The sequence below is a fragment of the Cyprinodon tularosa genome, unplaced genomic scaffold (genome assembly GCF_016077235.1).
Source record: "Cyprinodon tularosa strain WSP-4 unplaced genomic scaffold, ASM1607723v1 ctg13, whole genome shotgun sequence".
In the NCBI taxonomy this organism is placed as follows: Eukaryota; Metazoa; Chordata; class Actinopteri; order Cyprinodontiformes; family Cyprinodontidae; genus Cyprinodon; species Cyprinodon tularosa.
In genome coordinates this window covers 962,060-986,490 of record NW_024038114.1, presented here as the reverse complement: position 1 = coordinate 986,490, position 24,431 = coordinate 962,060, and the positions used below count along the sequence as shown (strand labels likewise).

The 24,431-nt window shown below is 38.2% G+C and overlaps 1 protein-coding gene across 1 annotated transcript in view; it reads right to left on the bottom strand.

The window, feature by feature from the left end:
• Positions 1–24,431, bottom strand: part of stt3b (STT3 oligosaccharyltransferase complex catalytic subunit B) — a 117,934-nt gene that overhangs the window by 8,283 nt on the left and 85,220 nt on the right. The window contains exons 6-13 of the mRNA XM_038277021.1: positions 21,284–21,382; positions 19,371–19,517; positions 15,164–15,212; positions 14,062–14,216; positions 12,695–12,906; positions 2,463–2,650; positions 1,036–1,207; positions 392–565 (exon numbers count right to left, since the gene is read on the bottom strand). Of these exons, the coding sequence (XP_038132949.1) occupies positions 392–565; positions 1,036–1,207; positions 2,463–2,650; positions 12,695–12,906; positions 14,062–14,216; positions 15,164–15,212; positions 19,371–19,517; positions 21,284–21,382 (1,196 nt within the window). The remainder of the gene's footprint in view (positions 1–391; positions 566–1,035; positions 1,208–2,462; positions 2,651–12,694; positions 12,907–14,061; positions 14,217–15,163; positions 15,213–19,370; positions 19,518–21,283; positions 21,383–24,431) is intronic.

The following is a 24,431-nucleotide window of genomic DNA, read 5'->3' as shown; positions in this document are numbered from 1 at the left end:
ATAGTAAACTTTACTTTTAGTACATTTATTCCTCAGAAAAAGTTTAAGAACCTCAAAGTTTTTTCTCGTTACACTTGTTGATCAAAGGGTTAACAAACTGAATCGTGATTTTCGAAGTATTGCTTAAAGCTGATCTATAATAATGAAAGGCAGCTTCAAATCTACCTTTACCCTAAAACCTCCATTGAGGCTGAATTATTTCCAAAAGTATGTCCTATTTTTGAGACTGTCTGTGTGCAGGGATGCAACTACCCTCATTTAAATAAATCTAATAACATCCTTTAGAATTACCATAATTGTCTGACATCCAGTTTGCTGCATTATTCCGACCATTTTCTTTTAACAGTAAACATCCATCTCTCACACAGCAGGTCTCTATTCCATCACTCACCCTGATGTCTTTGGGGTGCTCCCCTTCAGCGATCCTCACCATCCACAGGAACTTGTTTATATCATCGCCAGAGTAGCCGATTACTCCTCCGAAGATGATCAGCACGTAATCCACATCCAGTGACCTCATAATCTCATAGGCTGCGCTCTCATTGGAAGACATGGCCTTCCCCACCTGAAAGCATTGACAGCTGAAGTTAGACTTTAATTGGGGTTTCTTGTTTTGAAAAGACGCACCGTTTCAATTCTGCAGGGGCAGAAAGGAGAATTATTGAACAGAAATACAATCATGTGTTCCTTGTAATTTCATTTCCTGTGGACAGACGCCGCAGAGACGAGGCAGCAGGTAGAAAACAAGATAGAGCGGAGCTGCAGGGCTTTAAGATTTAACTAAGAGATAAAAACATTTGTCTGCATTTTATTGTTTAGGGCTGGAAAAATAAATCAAAGCAAGGAAATCTGACTCTCAATTGATGACTTTTCCTACAGCGAAAATTCTAGTTCAAACAAGTGATGATGCGTAATGTTTCAATTAGACAAAAACTTAAGATCTGCTGATGATTCAATTGTAAGAAGACATTGGTTTCCCTGTGTTTATCTGAGCAAAAAGATAATAGAATGATAAGTTGAAAAAAGAGGTCTTACCAGCGCTATGTGACTATTATTCCATGTGTTGTTGTCCACCAGGGTGGTCCTGTTAGCCATGCCGGCTATCTGGTAGCCATAGTCCCACCAAGACATCACACGTGCATGTTCGTCGGTGTTCTGTCTCAGCCAGTAATAAGCCTCCCGGAAATCATCCAGGATGTTTCGAGTCCTAAAGTAGGAGAGGAAAAAAAAAAAAGTTAAAAAGTAATCCCCCTCAACAGGCCTACTGCAAGTATCTGTTATCTATTTAGATTTCTACATTTTGTTGTAGTACGGACATGAGGTTTATAAGATAAGCCAAGAAAAATTGTATTTTTTCCCCTCAAAATCAAAAAACTGATGCATATTTTTGCTTAACACCCTGAATTCAAAATGTGCAGAAAATGCTTCAATGCAATCTGAGCTGGAGGCCTTTAGAGGTGCTTCTTCGCCACATTTGCCCAACTAACAATTTAAAGAATTGACCCATCTTTTGTAAAAACATCTCTGCTACATGTATACATGGATAGAAAGCACCCATTAATATCTAATTTTAAAACATGCTCATATGCTTAACTTGACTTAGGTCTAACTTTGACTACGCCACTCTGATACAAACATACCTTCATCTAACCCCCTTATTGCAGCTCTGGCTGTTTGTTTAGCTTTGTTTTTCTGAAAGGTAAATTGATTTTTACTAAGAAGGAATTTATTTAACAAACAAAAAAAACATTTAAACACCTGACAGTTTCCATTAATATAACAGAATGTAAAAATAACAGATACAACAGAATGTAAAAATTAGAAGGACATTCACGTCTGAAGAAAATACTGTGTTACCCTGATCTGGAAAATAAGAGATTTAGGCAAAGCTATGAATAAGAATAAGATAATCTGTTCCTAATCAAGTAAGAAATCATTAGTTATAAAAGACAAGTCTTTAATTTCACTAAAGTTGTTGTTGGTATGCATGCATCCAAAACAAGGAAGCATACCTGACAGTGGCATAGCTCAGAATAGCATGATTAAAGTATTGTCTGTGCACCTACTGTAATGTCATAAATATATGCATGAGAACTTGTGGATCTAACATTTAACCTTCAATATTTCTTCCTTCGGGCTTCAAAAAAATAATTAGGCCAGTGAAGCATTTCAGAGAGAGGAATATGAGCTGTTTAACTCATTCACAGAAGGTCTACATGTGCTTGCTGTAACCTGGAGAAACTATGTTAAACAGACTTATCGGATTTTACGATGACATCAGTATTTCCATACACCTCATGAAATATACATGCACCAATAAGAACCCACAGCTCTGTGCTGCCCTGTCTATGCATTTTGAGCTTATTTGCAAGGTGTGTTTGGATCAGTCTTCCTATATTGTGAACCACCACTGGGAACCTAGGTAGTGGCAGTTATTAAATCTTCACTTCTGCAGCTCTCACCCGTCATGGTTGTATGACGCCAGCACAACGCTGGGACTGGAGTAGGCGTTGCTGGTCACCCAGGTGCAGTGGACGGCAAACATCATCAGCAGCATCAGCATCAGCATGGTGACGATGGACTTGATGTTGGGACCCAGACCCTCTTCCGCCTTCTCCTGCTCAGACACATGCTTGCGCACCTTGCCTGCCTGCAGGGGGAGACATGCAGTTTTATTATTATAGATAGAAAAATCTAAAAGCTTCCAGAAATATGAATTATTCAATGAGATGCATTATTAACACAGCCAAATGAGTTAAGTCCTTAAAAGTGCCCACAATTTTTTATTTTTTTTTTGGTGCTGTGCAAAGACGCGTCAGAGAACTGCTGCATGAACTCTGGGATGAGTCAATATTATTTCACACCAGAAAATCACTGCTCTGCTGCAGAAGAAGATTGAATTATATTAGTATGCACAGCCTCTTCCGCAGACATCAAAACGGCGAGATTAAATCGTGAAAGAAAAATTATAAAGGGCATCATCAGATATTTTCCAGGTGATGAGATGTTAAACTGAAACCAACATGTGTACTGATACAAAGAAGGGCTGAAAGAAAGACAGCAGCTTCTGTGGAACAAACTCCCTGGTTTTCTACAGGAGAATGAGCTTAAAACTGAGACATCCTTTACAATCTAAATAGTTTTGCTGCTTTAGGCTTTCAGCGCTTGAGGACTTGTTCAACACTTTTTGCAAATTTTATTTATTTTGCTCCCCTTCAACAGCACAATATTAGTGATTCCTGCTGCCGCTAGCTCAGTTTTTCTTTCCAATGGAAAAGACTCCTGGTTTAGCACATTTGAGTCTATTTCTCATAGAGGGAGTCACTGATAGAGCTTTTGCTGGCAATGAGAGTCTATCCTCTCTAGTGCTGCAATTATTGATTATTTTATGAAGACGTTAATCTAGCAATTCATTTTGTGATAAATCAATACATCTTAAAAGGAAATATTTTTAGCAAATTAACATTTCCCAATAAAGAAACATTTTGAAGTGAAAAACAGAGTATATTGTAAATTTTGAATGATAAATGACTAAATTACGAACAAAAAAACCCCTCTAATTTTATCATTAAGGTCGATATATCCATATTTTAATACAAACAGTTTAAGCAGCCAATTGATTTATTTCAGGCATGCCCAAAGTTGGTGCTCAAGGGCTGCCGTCCTGCAGGTTTTAGAGGTTTCCGTGCTTCAGCACAGCTGATTTTCATTGATTGCTTATAAACAGGCTTTTGCCGAATTGCAATCATCAGAATCAGCTGTGCTGAAGCAGGGAAACCTCTAAAACCTGCAGGAGAGCGGGCCCGTGAGGACCAACTTTGGGGATCTCAGATTTATTTGGAAAAATCGACTGCAATGAATAGATGAATAGGTTGGTGATATGGCTTAGGAATGTAATCGTCAATGTTTTCCTAAAAAATCAGAATGATCGATTTTTTTTCCCCTTTCACTTAAGTTTCTTATAATGACAAATTACATGTATCGCTTTCCAAAAATATATTTGATTACACTTATCTCTCATCTATCTCTCTCTCTGGGAGTTGACCTTAACTTAAAGCTGCAAAACATGCTTCTAAGAAAACCATTTTTCACAACAGAGGATAAAAACAGAACATTAAATCTCTGGAGCTGGTGGTATTAGAGGGCTAGTTTATCAATTAAAAGAACACAAAAGAACAAAGTGATGAACTGGCATCCCTCTAAGCTATGATAGGTGTGCTTTTGGTGAAAAAAATGTGATACTCCGAAAATCAAGTGAATAGATTTTTTGTTTATCACCAAGCCCTAATATATATGATTTTTTTCCCCTAAAGCAACTTAACAGATAAGAATTTTTATAATAAATAGAAAATGTTTATATTTTTTATACAATTCAGACTCAATCACTTCTGAGTGACTCTTAAGCAAATATCATGTTGAAGAATCTTTATAGTCCAGAAGGTTAATGACCCAAATAGTTGGTCATTTCAGTAATAGATTAATCACAATTAAACAGATTATTTCTTTCAGTTGAATCCTCTCCTTTCTGTCCACATAGAAGATCATAATCTCAGTGTCTGGTCATGCATCTCTTAATCAAATTAAAAGTTATTCAAATCAACAGTTTCTTTTTCCTTGCAACTGATTTAAGGTCTACCTCTTTTTTTTTTTTTTTTTGCCATTTGTACCATTAACCAGATGTTCCCAAATCAGATTCAACTCACGGATAGAACTTTATTATTAGTGTAAATGTTTTCCTTTATTTCTAGATGACATCCTTCACTCATTTGAAATGTTTTGCAATTCTACAAACTAGGCCATTAGGCTTATAAGCTGTAGTCATTACTAGGGTCTTTACGGACACACAAGACACCGGCCTCATGCTATATTCAGTTCTAAAAGCTATCTTAGAGGTGTGACAGCTGTTTTGGTCACATGTCTTAAGGTGTGAAAGGCTGTAAACTGCCTTGGGAGATGAGTCATGGCTGTGGTGTACAGTAAGATGGATGAAACCTGAGGTGACCTCATTTTAGCCTTACTAACGCAGAAGGCTTCATAACCTCCTGAGTAGAATAAACAGTCTTACCTGTGAATACGTTCTTAAAGGTGGAGCCCATGTTCCTGAGATATTAAACTGCTTATTCTTGTCGCTAAGAGATGTCTCAAGAGTTTTGGTGCAGTTGCCATTTAGCTTATCGACTGTTGTTCTTTGCTTTGCTGGACTAGATAGATCGAACAGCTGAGCTGGTTTGTTTGCTTTATCCTTTGACATAACCAGTCTTTGATAGTGTTCTTTACTTTAAAAACCACTATCAAAACAACGTACTCCATCTGTGCTTGGATGCTTTCAAAGCGAGAAAGAGGGAAAGTACAAACACCAACAGACAGAGGATGTGGCTTTAGGTTTTATCTTCCTCACATCTAAAGGGCTGCGTTGACAAATACTAAGGTGGGAGACGCATGGATGTTTAGAGCTGAAAATACCTTCTGGTTTAGAAGTAAAATGGTTTCCAAGAAGACAGGAACTTTTGTCCAGCTCCTTTGTAAATAAGCATTTGTGATTTCATTACCTATGAAGACACTTTTTAATGCATTCAATTCCTATAAAGGAAATCCTAGTCAGTGTTTCTGTGTTTAGCTACATATCTGTTGGAAGGAGCCACTGCCCAAACCATAGCTAACGGTTCTTTGCTTTTCTTTCTCATAGAGATTACCCCCCGACTCTCTGCATCTGAGTTTTTCTGTGTAGCCCATTTCCTTCATAGTTTAAGCACCAATCTCACTGCCTCTGTGTTTAGCAAAATGTCTGGAATAATAGCTACAACTATTGTTACAACTGACTAGTGCAGTGGTTCCCAAAGTGTGGGGCGCGCCCCCTAGGGGGGGGCGCAATGCCATTGCAGGGGGGGCGCGGGAAGCGGTATGGATGAATGAAGAAAAAAACAAAAACAAAAAAAACAGCGCTTGCTGGACTGAGTATAATGGACAGTTGTGACACTGCAACCCAGATTTGAGAAGATCTACAGCAAAAAGCAGGCTCACTACAGCCACTGAAAAGATGGGAGGATTAAAGTACAAAGAAAAAACTCTCAGGGAGCTGTTCAATGTTTTCAGTCCATTTTGCACAGAGGCTTTTTTAATGTATAGATTATAGCAAAGTTAAATATTGTTACAAATAAAAAAAAAGAAATATGTTTAAATAACACAGACAACAAAGAATTTTCTTCTAATCTACATTATAGAACTATGAAAAGTTTGAAAACAAAATATGTGTATAGATTTATTATATGTGGTTGAACGATGTGTGTGCCCAGTTTATTCTTTTTTTTTTTTTTTTTTTTTGGGGGGTCGTGGGGGGGGGGGGGGGGGGGGTCAATGGGGGGGCGTGGAATTTTTTGTGTAATCCAAAGGGGGGCCCAGAGGAAAATCTTTGGGAACCACTGGACTAGTGCATCATGCTTGCTGTGTGTCAATCTCAAATTTAGTTTATTTATAAAGCATCAATTCACAACACGTCATCTCAATTCACCAGATCATACAGTCTAATTGATTCAAAGTTTTCTATCTAAGGAAAACCAGTTGATTGCATCGACTCCCACCGGAAGATATGTTGTAATGATACCATTTCAGTTTTGTGTTTCCTGTCAACTCAACCCCCAGTTGGCCGTGGTAGGAGACCACTCATTCTGAAGCTGGCAGAACAGAAACCTCTTTCTCGTTAAAAAGGGGGATGTTCCTTTTCGGTTTAACCACATACACCAACTGATGGAAAGTTACTAAACACTTGGCTATGCTTCAATCAACACCAGGCTTTACATGACTGTCACTTTCAATGCAAGAACAGAACAAAATGGACTGATTTTAATACAGTTAAATGATAAGTCAAAACTGAGGTGTGTCTAATATTGTGCTTTGAGATCATGTTTGTTGTTATAGGTAAATTAAACCGTATTTAAATGAGCGGGATCTAAATAGTTGCAGTTTACTGGATTTTCTGCGATAAACGTTTGGTGTCACTAGCTTTCTGATTTGATAAGAGCTAGTATTTTCTTCACAGGGTGCTCTTGTGGAACAGACCCATTACCCTGATTAAACTGCCTGAATAAATAAAACTTAATTAAGAGCCCGACTAACCAAACGTAAATAGGACTACTTCAGGGGAATAAGACAGGCTGATGATCCCAAATGATTTGCTCATAAAATAAGAGTATTTAAAAATCGGCCTCAACGAAGCCATCAATATAAACAAGACTAATTTATATGTCTATTAAATTCACTGCCTAAATCAATTAATGTGGCTTTATGATGTTTTTAAAAAATATTTATTTAGGGTTGTCATCCTGCTGAAAGGTAAACCTTTTGCAACATCTACTTTTCTAGTTTATTCTTCATATGTATGAGACCTGTTTTTTAAAGAGAAACACCTCGAACAAAGTGCTGTTGGGGTCAGAGGTCACCATATGTCTTTATTTTTCTAACCGTTTTGCAATGTTTCAGGAATGTGCCTCTGAATCAAACAAAGCGAGACAGCCGAGAGGATGGCAGCAACATCAAACCGCTACAGCTGAGTCACTGCTGAATCACAGTTTACTCCAACAGTTGGGGAGTAAGAAGGGAAGCAGACGGATGGGTAAAATTCAAACTACAAAGGTTCTGCTCACGCAATGCCAGAAGAACAAAGGGACATTCAGCTGGTTATTCAAATGAGTAGTTCATGAGCAGCTTTAATTGTTAAAAATGAAAAATAAAGATCCGTCACAATCAAATAACTTCCTTAAAAAAGGAAACCAAATGTTTTTAATATAAATATAACACAGAGGGAAACATTTGAAGTGTTTATGTTTTGATCAGGTTTGCAAAATACCTAGATCATTAACTCTATATCGACACCCAGGAAAATATTTGATACTCGATACCTTTGGGATAAAAATACCAAATAAATCCATAAAAATATGTTCACACAAAAAACTGGAACTTTCTTTGTCAACATAATAGCAGGTTCTATGAGTTAAATAAGTGTGCAAATAAATGCTAAATAAACCAAATATAACAATTTGACAATATTTTAAGGTTGTTAGAAGTGATATTCTTTCAGTCCAAAAATTATCTTGAAATCAAAATTTATCTAATGCAAAAATTGCAAACAAAACTTTTAATAAGTATCTTTATAATCCTAAACTAGTGTTGTATCTGGATGCAGCAGTTTTGCATTGATACTTTAGATAACCCTAGTTTTGATTTTTTATTATTGGTCTTATGCAGAAACAGAAAAGATGAGCAGGGAAACTGATTATGGACGGTCTTAAGGGTACAACATGTCATGACATTGGCATAGTTTTGCATAGGGACCATAGGGACATGTCCCTACCAAAATTTTGGACCGACCTACTTGTCCCTACCGATAATTCTATGTGAATAACATGTCTATAATTTCCAATACAGCATTGATGCAACAGTTGCTTCTTTTCCTCTTGCAGCTTCGCTGCCTGGTAACTGCTGCTGCCGCTGTTATGCACCAGGCAGGCACTCAGATGGAGCAGTCTTATATCGGCTCTTTCCTGTCCCTTAGAGTCAGCAATTGTGCAGTGGCGGCTCCAGAAATGTTTCATAGGGGTGGCCAGATGGGGCCACTAAAAATCTTGGGATGGCACACTGAAACTAAAAGCCCTAATTTAAGGGTTTGAATCTACTATTGTGGTAAAGCTGCCTGTAGAGATCAGAAAGACTTAGGTAAACACCTACCGGTACTCATGGTTTGGTGTATTGTGTGATTTTTAATGTTATGTCGCCGGCTGTACATAGTGGGGTGAAATGCTAAAATGAAGGTACTACAATTTACACTGGCAAGTAGGGTGGCCAGGGCAATGCACAGGGTGGCCAGGGCATTGCACAGGGTGGCCATGGCCACCCCCTGGTGCTGTGGTGTTAAACTTCACTCTCATTGGTTGTTCTGCTTTAAGTTCCACCTTCTCTCGTCCTGACTGGCTGTTTTCTGGTCTGTAGTTTGGCATGCTTGGATTGCGAAATAAAAATGTTATTCATGCTAGAATACCACGGTTACTACAATTAATATTAGGCTACGAAACAAGTCCCAATAAAAAAAATAGATATAAATCATCTACGCTAAAACAGGTGAAAGCTGCTGATCGCAGTTCTGTTAAGAGGCAGGAGAGTGCTTTGATTTGTGGAACCAACATTAGCATCTGAAAATCTTATTTAAATCTGAAGTATCAACAAAACCCTTTTTTCTTCTTTTATAAAAGTAAATATTCTGAGTCAGGCAGGAGTTCTGAAAACTGCTGAAAAAAATGGACAACCAAACACTGTAAGCCATCAAAAATTCTGATTTTTAACCACAGCCGACTGAAAAAGAAAACGCAAGGGTTTCCCTTTGTTACCGTTTTCATTATTGAGGCAGTTCAGGTATAAATAGCAGGTGTTTCTATTTCTTTTATAGAGTATAACAGCACGAGATGGCACCTAAACATCTGCTACTTTATGTCTAGAAAGCATAATCAGGGTGATATTTAATTAACTATTTCTACTTCTAGAAATAGCTTAAAGACAAACAGAGGAACACTATTTACAGTAATTTTATTTTACATAGATTTCCACACAGTCCATAAATAAATTAGTACAAACAGCAGTGTCTGGAAAACATGCTTGAATCTGGCTTTTTATTTAGGATATAATGAAATTACAGATAAGATAGTGTTATATTTTCTTTTATAATTTTCAAGTGATTTTAACAGTAAGCAATATAGGATTATATAAAAGCTTGTGCTACATTTAATCCTTTAATAGTAAAAACACACTTGTATAATAGTAACATTACATGATTATGGGAAACATATCCAGTGATAATGATGCAGGGCAGCTATATATATATATATATATATATATTAGTGCTGTCAATCGATTAAATTTTTTAATCGCGATTAATCGCATCAATGCCTGAGTTAACTCGCGATTAATCGCATTTTAATCGCACATTTTTTTCCTGATTGAAAATCATTTAAATACTCTCGATGACATACAAAAAAATACATACAGGCTAGGTTTGTGCCAATGTTCTTTTTTTAAAATGAAAACAGGTCACAGATACTGATTTATGCCATAGAAACATATGGCAAGAAGATGGGGAGGCATGTAGCAAAAAATAACAAATATGTAGGCAAAAAAAAGGCCCTGAAAACAGGCTGATGTAAAAGACAGTCTTTACAGTTAATACAGTCTTTTGAACAAAGACAAGCATTTTACCCTACTGCTATAAAATTTAGTAGAGTTAACATTAGATGTTAATTAACCAAGGTAATAATGAACAATTTTCAATCAATACATCAAAATCAATAGACCGACATCACTAGATGAAGGTAGTCTATGCTCTCTAGAAAGTTACTTTTCAGCCTCTTAACAAAAATGAGAACACACACACACCCACTCACCCACACACAGACACACCCACCCACACACACACACACGCGATACCGACCTGTTGCGTACACAGACGGCAAGAGTGCTGCTACGAGATTCCATTTCACCTCAGTAATCAGTTTTCTCAGCGTATTTCAGGTTGCTACTAGTTACCAGACACTCAACTTGTTTGTTGGTGGTGGGGCTTAAAGAAAAGGCACTAGCGTCACCCAGTGTATGAGCGTCTTTTTCCCTTGAGGAGCTCCGCTCTAGAAGCCTATGAGAAATGCATAGACTGGGGGAAAATAGCCCCGCCTTCCCGCAGGCTGCAGCGGGATGTACTTGGAAAAATTGTACCATAAAACCACATAGCGTTAATCTCACGTTAAAAAAATTATCGCCGTTAAAATGGCCTCGCGTTAACGCGTTAATAACGCGATAATTTTGACAGCACTAATATATATATATATATATATATATATATATACACATATACATATACATACACACACATACATACATATATACACACACACACACACATTTGTATTTGATATGGCTGAATTTAAGGGAACTCAAACAATGAGTGGTGATGTTGCAGCCCAGGTAGAGAGGGAAGTGGCTTCAGGTGAGAGTTGAATTTTGGTCAGTAATTGCATTCTGGATTCTGTGATCTGTTGGAGCTCACAATGACGCCATGTGTATTTTAGTATAGTTTGCTTGATTAACATGTTTGTTTATTTGGCTGTTATCTCCACTTTAGATGTATGTAAGAAATGTGTTTTATAATGTTATGATAAAATTAGGGCTGCAACAAATTATTTTGCAAATCGGTTTCTTAAAGAAGATTTTATACAACATTAAAACAGGTAAACAGAAACGTTCTCTAAGTGGGTCGCTCTGTCAGCTAAAGGCATGATTTAGAGTTTCTATACTTCAGTTAACGATTAATCAATTACTAACCTAGTTGATGACTATTTCAATAATTGATTAATCCGATTGTTTAAGCCCAAGATAAAATACATGAAATGAGCTACACAGAGTAACTACAGCACAGATGTACAACTTGTATATTTAGGTTAATATTTTAAAGGCTTAGTGTCAGTTCCTCATCTAGTTCCAGTGTACATGTACATATAATTTATTTACCCTCCCTTTAATGTATTATTTTGCTTTGTTTCATGATACAGAGAGAGCATATAAAAGATAAGAGTGGGTTTTACCTCTGTTTACCTCTGCACAGTTCTATATCTTCAAAAGAAAACAGGATAAATCCACATAACAGTAATATTTAGGCTATTTTTGGTTTAAATATGCATTTATCTACTGTTTTAGTCGCTGGTAAGTTCAAATGCAAACCTTTTCAAAGTGAAAAAAGTCTAATTCCACATTCATCATAGCCGATGATGCAAGAAATGCCGCTTTTCTCTTTAAACGAAATGCGCCCTGATGTTCACATTAAGCATAAAATAAAGAGAATGGATATTTTTGCAAAGAATCAATGAATCTTAAGACCAATATTGTCCCTACCAAAGTTGATATCAAACCTACGCCCTTGTATCATCCTCTACCTACTGTAATCTGTTCATATGACACCTGTCCAGCAGTCGGTCATTAACAGACACAGGCGGTCGGTTAAAGCAACACAATGCTGTGTCCAATCATGTCAATAAACATTTAGTGAAGAGTAAACCTTTCAAAAGCAGCAGCGTTAACCACAGCCTTCACAGTAGAGAAGCACTGCCTCAGAGCTGCCTGAGGTGCAGAGTGAAGGTTTAACACTCAGGGATTTTAGTAGCTGGATCATCAGCTGGTGTTAAACTACTCATTTTTATCAAGTCCAATTATCTAGAGAATTTTAAGAGAACCTCAAGCTTCCATCTGCCGAGAAGCTTTATTGAAAAGCGGATTTCATCTTCCAACAGGATGAGGCACCTGCCCACACGCCAAATGTCACAGGATAAGGTTTATTTAATGACCACGGCTTCACAATGCAGATAAATTTTAAGCTGCATTAATTCATACAAAGAGTTCAGACCAAATAGTGAGTGCAAATGCTAAACTGCACATCGACATACTTTTCTGGAGAATTAATGATTTTTTTATTTTATATTAATCTTATGCAACTTCCAAATGTTCCAAGGAAAATAACTTTTGAGTATCTATTAGATATGAGCAATAACCATAATTAACAGTTTGAAAAATGTCACCCTGTGTCTTAATGACTCCATATAAAACAAGAAATACTGACTTACACATTTTTGAGACAAAATTCTTTTTTTTACCCCCCACCCCTACTTGCCTTATCATAAAGATTCCCAGAATTCCTCTTGTCGTCCTCGTCGCTGCTGTCTTCAGCAGGAGGCTTTTCCCTCTTGGTGTCGTCTCCCATGTAATGCTCAAAAACGCTGGAGAAGGCCACGGCAGACAGCATGCACACCACCGGAGTCAGGGTCAGCATGAGCCGCACCATCACACCGGCAAAGTACACAGCGCTGATGGCATACAGAGCCACTGGAACGCAGAGAGGAAAGAGAGCGGCGGGTAAGAGATCGTTTGAGGCAGAACAAAAGGTCAGACAAGGATAAACACGCTGTGAATCTGGCTCTGTTAGAGCTGAAAGGAAATAAACCTGAAAAATACACAGAAAGACTGAGCAGTAAATGTAAGGCAGTCTAATACGTCTTTCCAGAAGCATAAAGAACGGATGCTGATCGTTGTCCTTGAAAAGTGGCCATCCTGATCAACAAGTGCACGTATAATCAATAATGATTATCGGTTAATGAAGTGTTGAACACAGGTGCACTGAAAAGACTGTTTCCTTAAACACACAACTTCATCTGCACTTAATCCCTAAGGCGTCTTTTTGCTGCACATTTCAGAAGTTTGGTAAAGACACCCAGGCAGCCTCTAGGTCATTCCACTTAAAAAGGGAAAGCCCTGAAAACCAAAGGAGACAAGGAAGCCTAACTAATGCAGCTGAGCTTTATAGCAGGAGGCTGATATAGAATAACACATGAAAAACATTCTACCAGCTTGTAAAGATACGAATAATATACCCCCGCTGCACCATGAGGGGGCTCAGGTCTATCCTGACACAAGGAAGATAAGACATTACTGTTTGGAGGACAAAGACGCTCAGCTCCAAGTTATCTACAACACGGGGCAACATATCGACTTATTGTTTTCTTGCAGCAGCTTGACAAGTTGAAAACAAGCTGGAAGCAGAGCTCTAGCATTATTAACTTATGAGTAAACATTCTGTATGCTGTTTCTGTGAATGTGGAGGGCTCCTTCACTGACTGAAAAGAAAGCGCATCCAAGGAGATACATGAACTGCATGTGCAATAAAAGAGTCAATTTTGTAGTCTTTATTAGCAAGCTTTCAAAATGACAGTTAGCTATGTGGACAGTTAAGGGCCCACCAACCATTCTAACTTCCAAACGTGAGAAATTTAAACAGATTTGTTGCAATAAAAAAAAGAATTAAAAAAAATTAACGGAGGAATGTAGTGTCTGCCAAAATCAAGCATAGTTAGATAAGCTAGGCGAGGGAAACAGTGGTAGCAGAATTAACACCCCCACCCACCAGGACGACTCGTGTTGCAGCTCAACTCTATATGTCAAATAAAGCTTTTATGATGCAAATACATTTAAAAAGCTTCGCACCAAACACGCGCTCATCATTGATGTTCTTGATGCAGAACCAAAGGCCTGCTGGGAAGGTGCAGACCAGGATGTGCAGATCAAAGAAGAAGGACACCCACGTGGTCGGCTGGTGCTCCGACACAGATGCAATGATGGGGATGTGGATCTTGGCATATCTATGGCGACAAGATGGGGGAAAAAAACAAAACACACAAAAAAAACAGACAGATTATGATTCATGTATTCTCCCATCAAAAAATGAAGAGAATAACACATTAGATCTTCCTCATCACACTTAGAAAAAAATTATATTTGTCCTGTTTCAGTGTTTCATCTTTAATGATCATATTAATATTGAAAAGAAAAAGATGACCTAGATAAAGCAAGTTAATCTATTTTGAGGAAAAAAGCAATTCTAACCAACCTGGAAAAATTAAACACTTTAGAAAAAGTTGTAATATGATGGCTAAAGTCAAACATGATGATAGTGCTCTGACGCTTTGTTGTTTCAGCATACACTTGAAGTGTAATTAATGAAACCATAAACTCTGCTTTCTACCTAATGGCCATCAGTTAACCTTGAGCCTGAGCTCATCTGGGTTACAGAACAGAATAATGAAAGACTCCGATCCAAGTAGGCTTAAACAGACCGTTCACGGTCAAAAACCCTCCAGTCTGGCTTCAATTTAAAAAATAATCTGTAAAAGCTAGTGGATTAAAATGCTCTACAGTGTTGTAATCAAATACTTCATCACAATATTGTTCATGTTAAAAACTTATTCAAGTGGTTTGTTTTTCCTGCTAGTAGAATTGAACATTCGTTTACTAGGTTTACTTCATGGAAGGACAGAGTTAAAACATGATATCAAATAAAATATCCCTGATTCTGCTTATATTAGCCAGTCAGAGTGTGAGGGATTGATTGGCTGCGCTATAAAATCCCACACAATGCAGAGCATCTGGAGAACACAGAGTGCCTCCTGCATTGTTTAACAGAGCCAGGATCGGCAGCCTCTTCCCTCCTGGGAAGCTGCAGGACGACTTTATTGCCGTCTCGGAAAACAAACGCACACATGCAGTCGGTTCCGTCGATAGAAGGAGTGTGAAGGTCAGCCGAGCTTACCCGGTGTCCCAAAGCGAGTAGAAGCGGCCACTCCATGGAGCAATGTATCCTGGAGGCAGAAAAGATGATCGATGAGAAAATGTTTGTGTTTTAATGCCTCTTATTTAACATTTGGCATGCAAGGATTGATTGCCGGTGTGCAGAAAGTTTGCAGAAGTATATTATAGCAAAGTTTAGGAAAAAGTTCCAAGAAATCCGGAAGAAAAAATTTTCTTAATGCAATAAAATGTGTCACTTTTATATTAAAAATATTTGTAAAGATAAAAGAACATGTTGGACATCAATGAAGATTTATAAAACTGGCCCATCTATTGATGAGGGATTAATAAGAGAAGCCTTTAGATTAAATACTACAGATGCAGTGAAAAAAAACCCATCAGAAAATGTATCGATGTCTGACATATATTTTATTAATGTTATTTAATTAGTGGAACTGACTTGTTTTTTTAATTCAAGTGAAACCGTTTAAGTTGCAAATTAGACCACACAGGGCATTTACAAATGTCTTCTCATAGTTGGGCTTTGATCTAGAATACATTTCAGTTGGTTTCCTGGGGGGTTCTTGGAGCTTCAATTCAAACGGTGCACACACACCCGACACTTTGGAAAATTCTTTAGTTGTCCTGTAGCTCTCTTTTGCAGGCGTTTGAAATAAGATGGAGAGACCTCAAAATAAAATGGCACAGGGATATAAAAAAAAAAAAAAACTAGGGAAGAGGAGACCAAAGTAATGCAGAAGGAATAAAATGGAGGTGATGTATGTGAAGGTACAGATTGATTCAATCAATATTTGGCTAAAGTTAAAGAAACTGAGGAAACTGTTTTCAACAGACTCTGAAATAAGAGTTTGACAGACAAGACTTAGTAGGTTGTGTCTCTGAAAAACTGGCACCCTGCACCCAACAGTCACCGAGGCTCACTGCTAAATTCGAATGGCAGACAGACGGCAATGTTTTACCAGACGAAGCCAACGTCCAAGTGACAGAACGTCTGCATTCATGCGAGTCACCAGCCCGTCCTGCTGGAAACGTAATGCTCAACCATCTGTCTGCACTTGGAAAAGTCCTGGACAAGCTGTATATATTATCCTGAGCAGCAGAACATTGAATTTCAAATGTTACAGCTAAAACTTTGCAAACAGCATCTACAAATACCTAAAGGAATGACAGCTTGTTTTTTTCTTTTACTTTAGTAGGGACAATGAAGAAAAACAGCACTTTGTAAGGAAAAAATATGAGGGGCATATTTTTTCTTTATAATTAGAAACAAATCAATAAGCAGCAATGAGGAATAGCAAACCTGCATAATTTTCACAGCAGGTTATGATTTCTAAGGATAATCATCGAATCGAAAACTCACAGCTGGCTGCACGTGCAAAATACTAAGCAAGGTCACTAAAAGGCACAACATAATTTAAAAGCTAATAAAAAATATTGCAAACCTCTGACGTCCATTTCTGTTTATACTTGTTTACCATTCTGCCTTCCAAGTTTAATTCTCAGACACACAGAATGCTGATTAGCAGCCCACTGGGAAGGCCTGCATGTCAGACCATGAGAGGAATGGAAGATTATGTGTGCATTTGGCTAAAATAAAGCAAAATGGAGATCTGAAATGGCTTAAATCCCAGGTCTGGATCACCATCAGAGGAAATAAAAACTGATCTCTGCCCAGGAAAACTGTCCACCAACCATATTCCCTCCACAATCAAATCATGTGAATTTGGAGGGAAAAACAGGACTAATATGTGGTCTTTCCTTCCTTTTAACAAGCTGTAATGCAAAATGTGTATCAGTTAGGACAAGCTATCAATCTGGAAAATCATCCTTAGAATTTTTTATAGAGCAAATAATAGAAAAGCATTATAACTGCTGCAAATTATGTTTCAACAAATATTCGTCTAATAATGGATTAAAAATAAGACGTACTGCAGAGTAAAGGCCAGGGTTCCTACATGTTTATCATGTAAAAGCCAATATTCTCCAAGGTTGTAGATTACAACCTTGGAGGTTACAGTTAATGATAATGACATTGGATATTAAAATAAAGCTAAAATAAAGCCTTTCCCTACTGTTTATCCAAAATATTTATTCTTCATTAAAGCAATTAAGCCATCAGGTTTAAATTATGAAATGTGTGTCAGCTTTCTAGAAAAGTGTCTAATCCCAGTTGATCATTTGCAAAGCTTTAAAGGGGAAAGCTGTTTTTTTTTTTTTTTTTTTTTTTTTTTTTTTTAAATATATACATAAAAAAATATAACCGTGGATGTCTGGGGGACAGTGATTCGCCTACATGTTATGAATGCTGGCGTACCATAAATAATAAATTCTGAACAGTTTAGTTTGTGCCTTCAAGTCGTTACCCATAGGAAGATGCTACTTGGATATAACCTAACGGAATATCTTCAGAATGACACAAAACTCATATGGGTGAGTAGAACATGATGTAATAACGTAAAATCAAGGGCCCAATGTAAGAAAAGTGTGACATAAAAAAGCAGGAAAGAAATCCGACATATCTCTAAAGACTGATGACTGAAAGAAAAGTAGTGATGAATGCATAAACATTTATTTCTTTTTATATATATATATATAAACATTTATTTCTAAGCTACCTTTATGTATCTTAATGCTACTGTAACTAATATAGGGATATCTTGTAAATAATGATGGCTGCGGGTCTTTAGAGTCTGACAGGTTGAAAACATCCAAAAGCTTTCTATAGATTAGAGCTGCTCATAATGTTATTTGTTTTATGAAGAAATATTTTGTAAAATCATCTCTAGAGCATCCAGGGGCTGCTAGAGCAGATAAGGCTTTTTTTTTTTAAATCAGCTTGTGGAGTTTCTTAAAGTCATTTGCTCTCTGATGCCGTTAAGGCAGCAGATAATGGCAGAGGAGATCACACTTATAGAAGATCTGCAGCATCTCTTCCCACCTTTAAGGATATTCTGCTCTGTTCCTTCTTGTAGATGGATTCGGCTGTTTTCGGTTTATACTATTGTTCAGGTGAAGACACAGTTATTGAATAATAAAGTAATAACACTGAATGAACAAACTGAAGTATAGAGGGATGGGCTGATGGATAAATGAAAATAGAATAAGGCAGATGGGATCCGTTTATTCATTGAGGATTTGTCCTAGAATTTTTATCACAATCTTCTTTTACATTTATATTTAAAGGTTTCAACTAAATGTATAATTAATTAATAAATATATGCACACTGAGCAAATGGGAACACCAGGAAGCTCCTTTGGTGTAATTGTTTGGGTAAGAACAAAAACAAAGAAATGACCAGGAACAGAATGCAGACCTGAAAATGGAAGGACACCATCATGAAAATCTATTTTGAATAAATTTGTGCCTTTTTTTAATGTTGCTAAGTTACTGTTAAAACCAAGAGCAGTACATTCAACAAAATGTCCCAGTTCTAATTTAGGGACCGCATAGTTAAACTTGTGCTAGAGACCAAAGGATAGCCGTCGTCTGCTTCCCCACCCACTGGATGGGGTGGAATATGGAATACAGCAGATCAGGTATGACCATAACATTCAGTGTTGCTACAGGCACAACAATGGTTCCTTGTTAAGGAAAAAAAACCTCTGAATTTTCTACAGTGGTGTTGGATTAAGGATGGTTTGTATTTACACCAGAAGCTAACCACAACTGTGTCCATTTGGAGGAGGACTGCAGTCAACTCAATGCAGTCTGAAGCAGAGTTCACACCTAAATATCTGGACTGAGAAAAGAACTATTTTAAATCTTAACAAATATGAATACATCCTTTAAAAGTTAAAGCATTGGAATAGCCATGCCTAAGAGGCTGAAGGAGCAAAACCCAGAGGTCAATGATTACCTAAAAAACCCAAAATGGTTCAATAAGCTGGGCTTTTTTCTTATTTTGGTTTTTAAAGATACTGAAAGCTGAAACCCATTTTACTCTGTTCACATCAAAAAATGTAAAAGTTTTAATATCTTAGTAAATCCAACTTAATCCAAGCATCAAATTACATTATTAAAAAGTAGAACTCAATTTGCAAACTTCTTCATAACTGGAAGGGAAAATAATAAATTATAAAAATTATTATTTTCAGAAAAAACGTTTTCTCTGATTTAACAAAAGGTTAAAAACATTTGACAAAAGATTTAGGACAGATAAAAGAGTGAATTAATTAGTCAGCTCCCTGGTTTAATCACGGATACAGACCTGTGTAGGTGAGATAGATGACTGTGAGGAAGACGACACAGGCAGCAAGAGAGATCCCCAGGAAGAAGAGCGTCTGAAACTCCTGTCTGGTGAGTCTGTCCTTCAGGTACTGCAGGAAGGCGTAGGCTTGGAGGAGTGCAAACACACCTGAGAAAAAGGCAGAGGAAGACATCAAGGACTGAGACAACATCCAACAGAACCTCCAGCTGGATGTTTGAGGAGGCTCTGATTGATTCGGCCTCCTGCTGGGTACAAAGTGGCTTTGTCATTTCAGCAGTGTTGTCTACAAAGCAGTCCATGAGATCCCCCTTGGCTATTCAGGCAGATGCTGAAGAGTAATACCTCAGGACAACATATTTGAAATGCATGAGTGGCATCTGTGTAAATAAGCCCATCTCTTTGCTTGTATTATCTTTATTCGCAGCACTTCAGTAACGCTGCTTTTTTTTCTTCCTTTACTCCAACTTTCTTTGGAGCATTTTCTCCAGCACCTCTTTGCCTGCCTGGACCATTCTGTCTAACAAATGAGAACCAAAGAGTGGCCTGCTTTCCCCAGTTTGCATCACCTACCCTCCTCTCTCAAACCTTGCATGAAATCCACCCCCCCTTTATGCCAGGCAGCAAAGCTTCTCACTCATTTCCACGGTTAGGTCCCTGCCTGTCTCCTGAAGGGCTGCCGTGCTGCTAACAGCCTTGTCAGTCTTTGCCGCTCTGCTTTGCCGCCTACGGGGCAAAATCTCACCGGACCCGATGGGTCCGTGGCTCAGTCACTCCTCACAGCTCTCCCTGAGCTCCATGAATGTCGCCACCAGATGTTCCAAGCAGCTGCTATCTTGATGATACTGAAACACATTTGCTCACTAAGAGAGAGGGAAGCCAAAACCAGGGGATACACTTTTTTTATTTACTGCCTCTCAAAGCTGTGAGTGATGAAAAAGGGACACTTCAACATGCACCTGCTCTAAAGTTCAGAAAATTCTCCCAAAAAAAAGGGAATTCACTCAGTTTTAAAAGGAGCCAAAAAGGCAAACATGAGTTGAAGAATGGAGCGCTTGCCAATGTATTCATCCCTGTTTCCCAGGCAGCAGATGGGTCCACTTGAGAGTTGAAACCCGGCAAGCTTTATTAAACTTTCCTCAAGCTAAACTGGAGAGCAGTGAACAGGCTGTAAGCATGCGAGGGTCATGGAAAGGTGCTTTCTTGTTACTTTTTTTGGAAATGGATCAGTGTTTTCATGCAGAGCTGTAACGATTATGATTATACACCGTATGTGGAGACTATTGCAGCTTTTCTTAAAACTTGCACCATTTTTTAGAATTTGTTTTGCATGCATGTGTTCACACCATTTATGTATTTGCAGGATGTTTGCACTTTGCATGTCTTTTTTCTGTCATTTCTTCTCTGCAGAAATTCCCTTGGCATTTGGATATTATGTTTCATTTTGTGTTTTTAGTACTTTTTAAATTTGCTGTGAATTTATGCATTTATAGAGCATCTGTAAAAATATGTATAAACTGATAGTCTTTGCACTGAAACAGTCTCACACCTCTTTGAACCCCTCTTTTACAACTTAAACCCTACTTTTCTTCCATTATAAATCTTCCAACATGTGTAGATCCTCTCTTAGACACTCCACAGGTTCTTAAGGATTAAGCTTTAGGCTCTAAGATGGTTATGTTCAATCCATTCATCGTTAATAATAATAATCTGCTCCCTCAGTATAAATAAACCAAAATTAAAGGCTGGGTTAATCTACATTTCTCAGTGTGGTATCATTCCTCTACAAAAAAAAGAACAAACATATAATTGATCAGGCTTTTAACCAATCATTTAACACTTTTATAATATATTCCCATAAAAAGAGGCCCTTCTAAGCAACCTTCAGACTCTGCTTTAAAAGGGGAGGGTTGTACCTGCAGCAGCCATGTGTTCGCTGGTCCTGATTGGCTGGAACCCGACAAAAGGGATCTGCATCGACAGTATGAGGCCCACGATGTAAAAAGTGCTGTAAGCTGATAAAAGACAAAAAGAAAACGGAAGGAGAAAAGGATAAACAGAGGGGACACCAGATTAGACGCTGAACAATGAAAAGAAATTACAGCATTAAAAAAAGCCATTACTGGGCTCCACTTCTTCTCCCTCTAAGGGGCAAAAATCAACCTCAATAGAGGTGTTTAAAGTCTATTGATTTCCACTGCCGTACCTCATAGGGAGTAAACACAAAATAGCTAATCTAACGTCATTTGCTGAGAAAATGGGAGTTGGCTCGGCACAGTGTGGCAGGGGGGCCTGGCGTGTGACAAAGCTGCCAGGAATGAAGCGACTCCCACCTTTTGTGGCTTCGAGGGGAACCGATTTGCAGACACACCGGCTTAATTAAGATTTCATGCTCTTCCTGAAGAGTTGGGCTCATTTTTGAAGTAGCTATGCCTTCCCCCAGCAATCACTTTTTATACACATCTGCTATTGATTCAAGTCAGAAAAAAGACAAATTGCTGGTGAATCTAACCTGGAAGGGTGTTTAATTAAAGCAAGAGATCTTTTTATGTGGGATCCTTATTTGAGACACCTGGTTATAAAAAGGAGCTGTGATGTGAGGAAGAGAAAAAGCAGAGAACTTAATGTCTATTTCTATCATAAAAATCTCCCTTCAAATTCATCTCTGTTGCTCATTTGCTATCAAATGGGGTACAAGCTTTCTGAATAATGCTCAGGCTGAAAACGGGGAAAGACAAATGGAAATGGGACATTTTCCACCTCATCAAACATTTCACTTCTGAAGAACTGTTTGGAGATAAAGTAACAGACAATACTGTGCTACAAATCTCTCAACAGTATGCTTTGTGAGTACAGCTAATAGTCTAAGCCTGGATGATGCTTGACATCCGCTCATTTATCTTGACCATGAAAGGGGCCCTGCTGTGACCTCGTGGCTACTGTACGCCGACAGCTTCCGTCTAGAGAGACTAGGGCGGTTAGTTAGCAAGCAGAGCTGCTGTGGGACACGGGGCCTCTTAGAAGTTTTCACAGCAGACACCCAGGGATTTCCTCTCATCACATAACCAAAAATTCTAATGTATTTTATTGGGATTTTATGTGACAAAACACAAAAAGGACAAGGTTTAAGGGTTAGCCTATTATTTAGCCACCGTGAACAAAACCATTTTTTACAGCAGCAGCAAGTCCTTCTGGGTATGTCTCTTTGAAAGCCAAAGACTAAAGATTTTATCATTCTTTTCTGGATGGATGGATGGATGGATGGATGGATGGATGGATGGATGGATGGATGGATGGATGGATGGATGGATGGATGGATGGATGGATGGATGGATGGATGGATGGATGGATGGATGGATGGATGGATTAGGGCTGGGTGATATAGAAAAAAAGCTTATCGATAAAAAAAATGCATATTGATCGATATCGATAATTATTGAAAAGATTTGAAACCATACTTTATGTGCAGCTCTGCCTGGACTTTTTATAATATTGCTAAATGATTTAATTTTAATAAAAAACACAAACACAGACTTCGAATTAAATCTTTATTTAACCAACTTTTTTAACCATAACAGAATTGTTTTAAAGAAAAATAACTTAAGAGACCTGAGTTATGTTATTAAATACTGACAAAGAATAAACTAAAGTGACCAGAAAAGTGACCAAAATAAATATAACAAATAAATAAATGCCCCCCACCGCCGCCGCCGCCCCCGCCGCCCCCGTTTCCTGCTTTAACCTGAGTTATTACTTTGAAGTTTCTGGCCCCTCAGCATTTTTATCTCAATTGTTAGAACTACGTGGGAAATTGCCCAGAACTGAAAATATATATATATTTTCCCGAAGATTCCTCGGAGGAGAGCCGCGCCGGGGCCTACACTGCTCGTACTCCTGCGGGTGTGAGCGGCTGAGATGATAAAAAAAAAAAAAAAAGTTGGTTGTGTTATCAGACTTCGTTTTCACTGGTTCCAGACACATTTTACAGATGACTGTGGTTTGTTTTTTGTCCGACTTGCCATGACCGAAATACTGCCAAACTGCCGAACTACAAAAACCCTTCTTTGGAACAATTTCCTCCGCCTCTCCTTGCTGCGACATCTTCATGTGCTCTGTGTTGAGGTTTGAGAGTGCGGCGCTTGGTGACGGCGTGCCTGGGTCCGCCATTGTGATTGGTTGGGAGGAAGCAGTGACTAGCATAAACCTACAAGGCTAGGCTACAATGAGAAGGAAGGAAAACTGCGTTTCTTTTTTATCGAACTTTTATCGACCCTCTTTTTTTCTATTGCGCCACACGTCTATCGATCGATATATATAGTTATTGAATTATCGCCCAGCCCTAGGATGGATGGCTCCCATCTAGATTTAGATCTAGACTTTGACTATTGCCATTTCAAGAGACGAAAATGCTTTGACCTATGGTACGCCATCATGTCTGTGGCTCCATGTTTATGGTTTGTTGTCTGATGGAACGTGATATTCAGCTGGGTTCATCTCTCCATGAGCTTTAGGGAAATTCTTTGGAACCGCTTAATGTTGGTTTTTTGTATGCAGATTCAGCAACCTGACTAGACCAGAAGGAGCACCCAGCCAATTAGAGGATGAAGAGAACCACCTGTTCCCTATAAAAGGCTCCTGAAGAAACTCCTATGGTGGGGCAGCTTGTGAAAGAGATTTTTTTTTTTTTTTTTTTTTAAGTTGACCCCATTTTGGTTTCTGTGTTGACTTTTAAAGACTATATGGGCAGCTTTGAAGCATCTTGTACTGCATTTTTAGTATGTTTGAGAGGTTCTGTTATCCCCATAATGTTTCTTTGACTTTGGATCAACTCGTCTTTGATTTGATTGTTTAATGGTGGATTTATGCCCCTCTAGTCTATTTTTAGCCAGTTGTTTAAAGTGTGTGTTTGGTAGGTGGAGCCTTTTTTCCCTTTGCAATAAACCCCTTTAAAGTTTAGTTTTTTTCCTCTGGATACATTTAATATTACAATTTCTGATGTCCTAGAGCCTGGGGTCTGACAGTGCTGCAGTAAAGAAACCTGCAGCATGATGCTGCCACCACCAT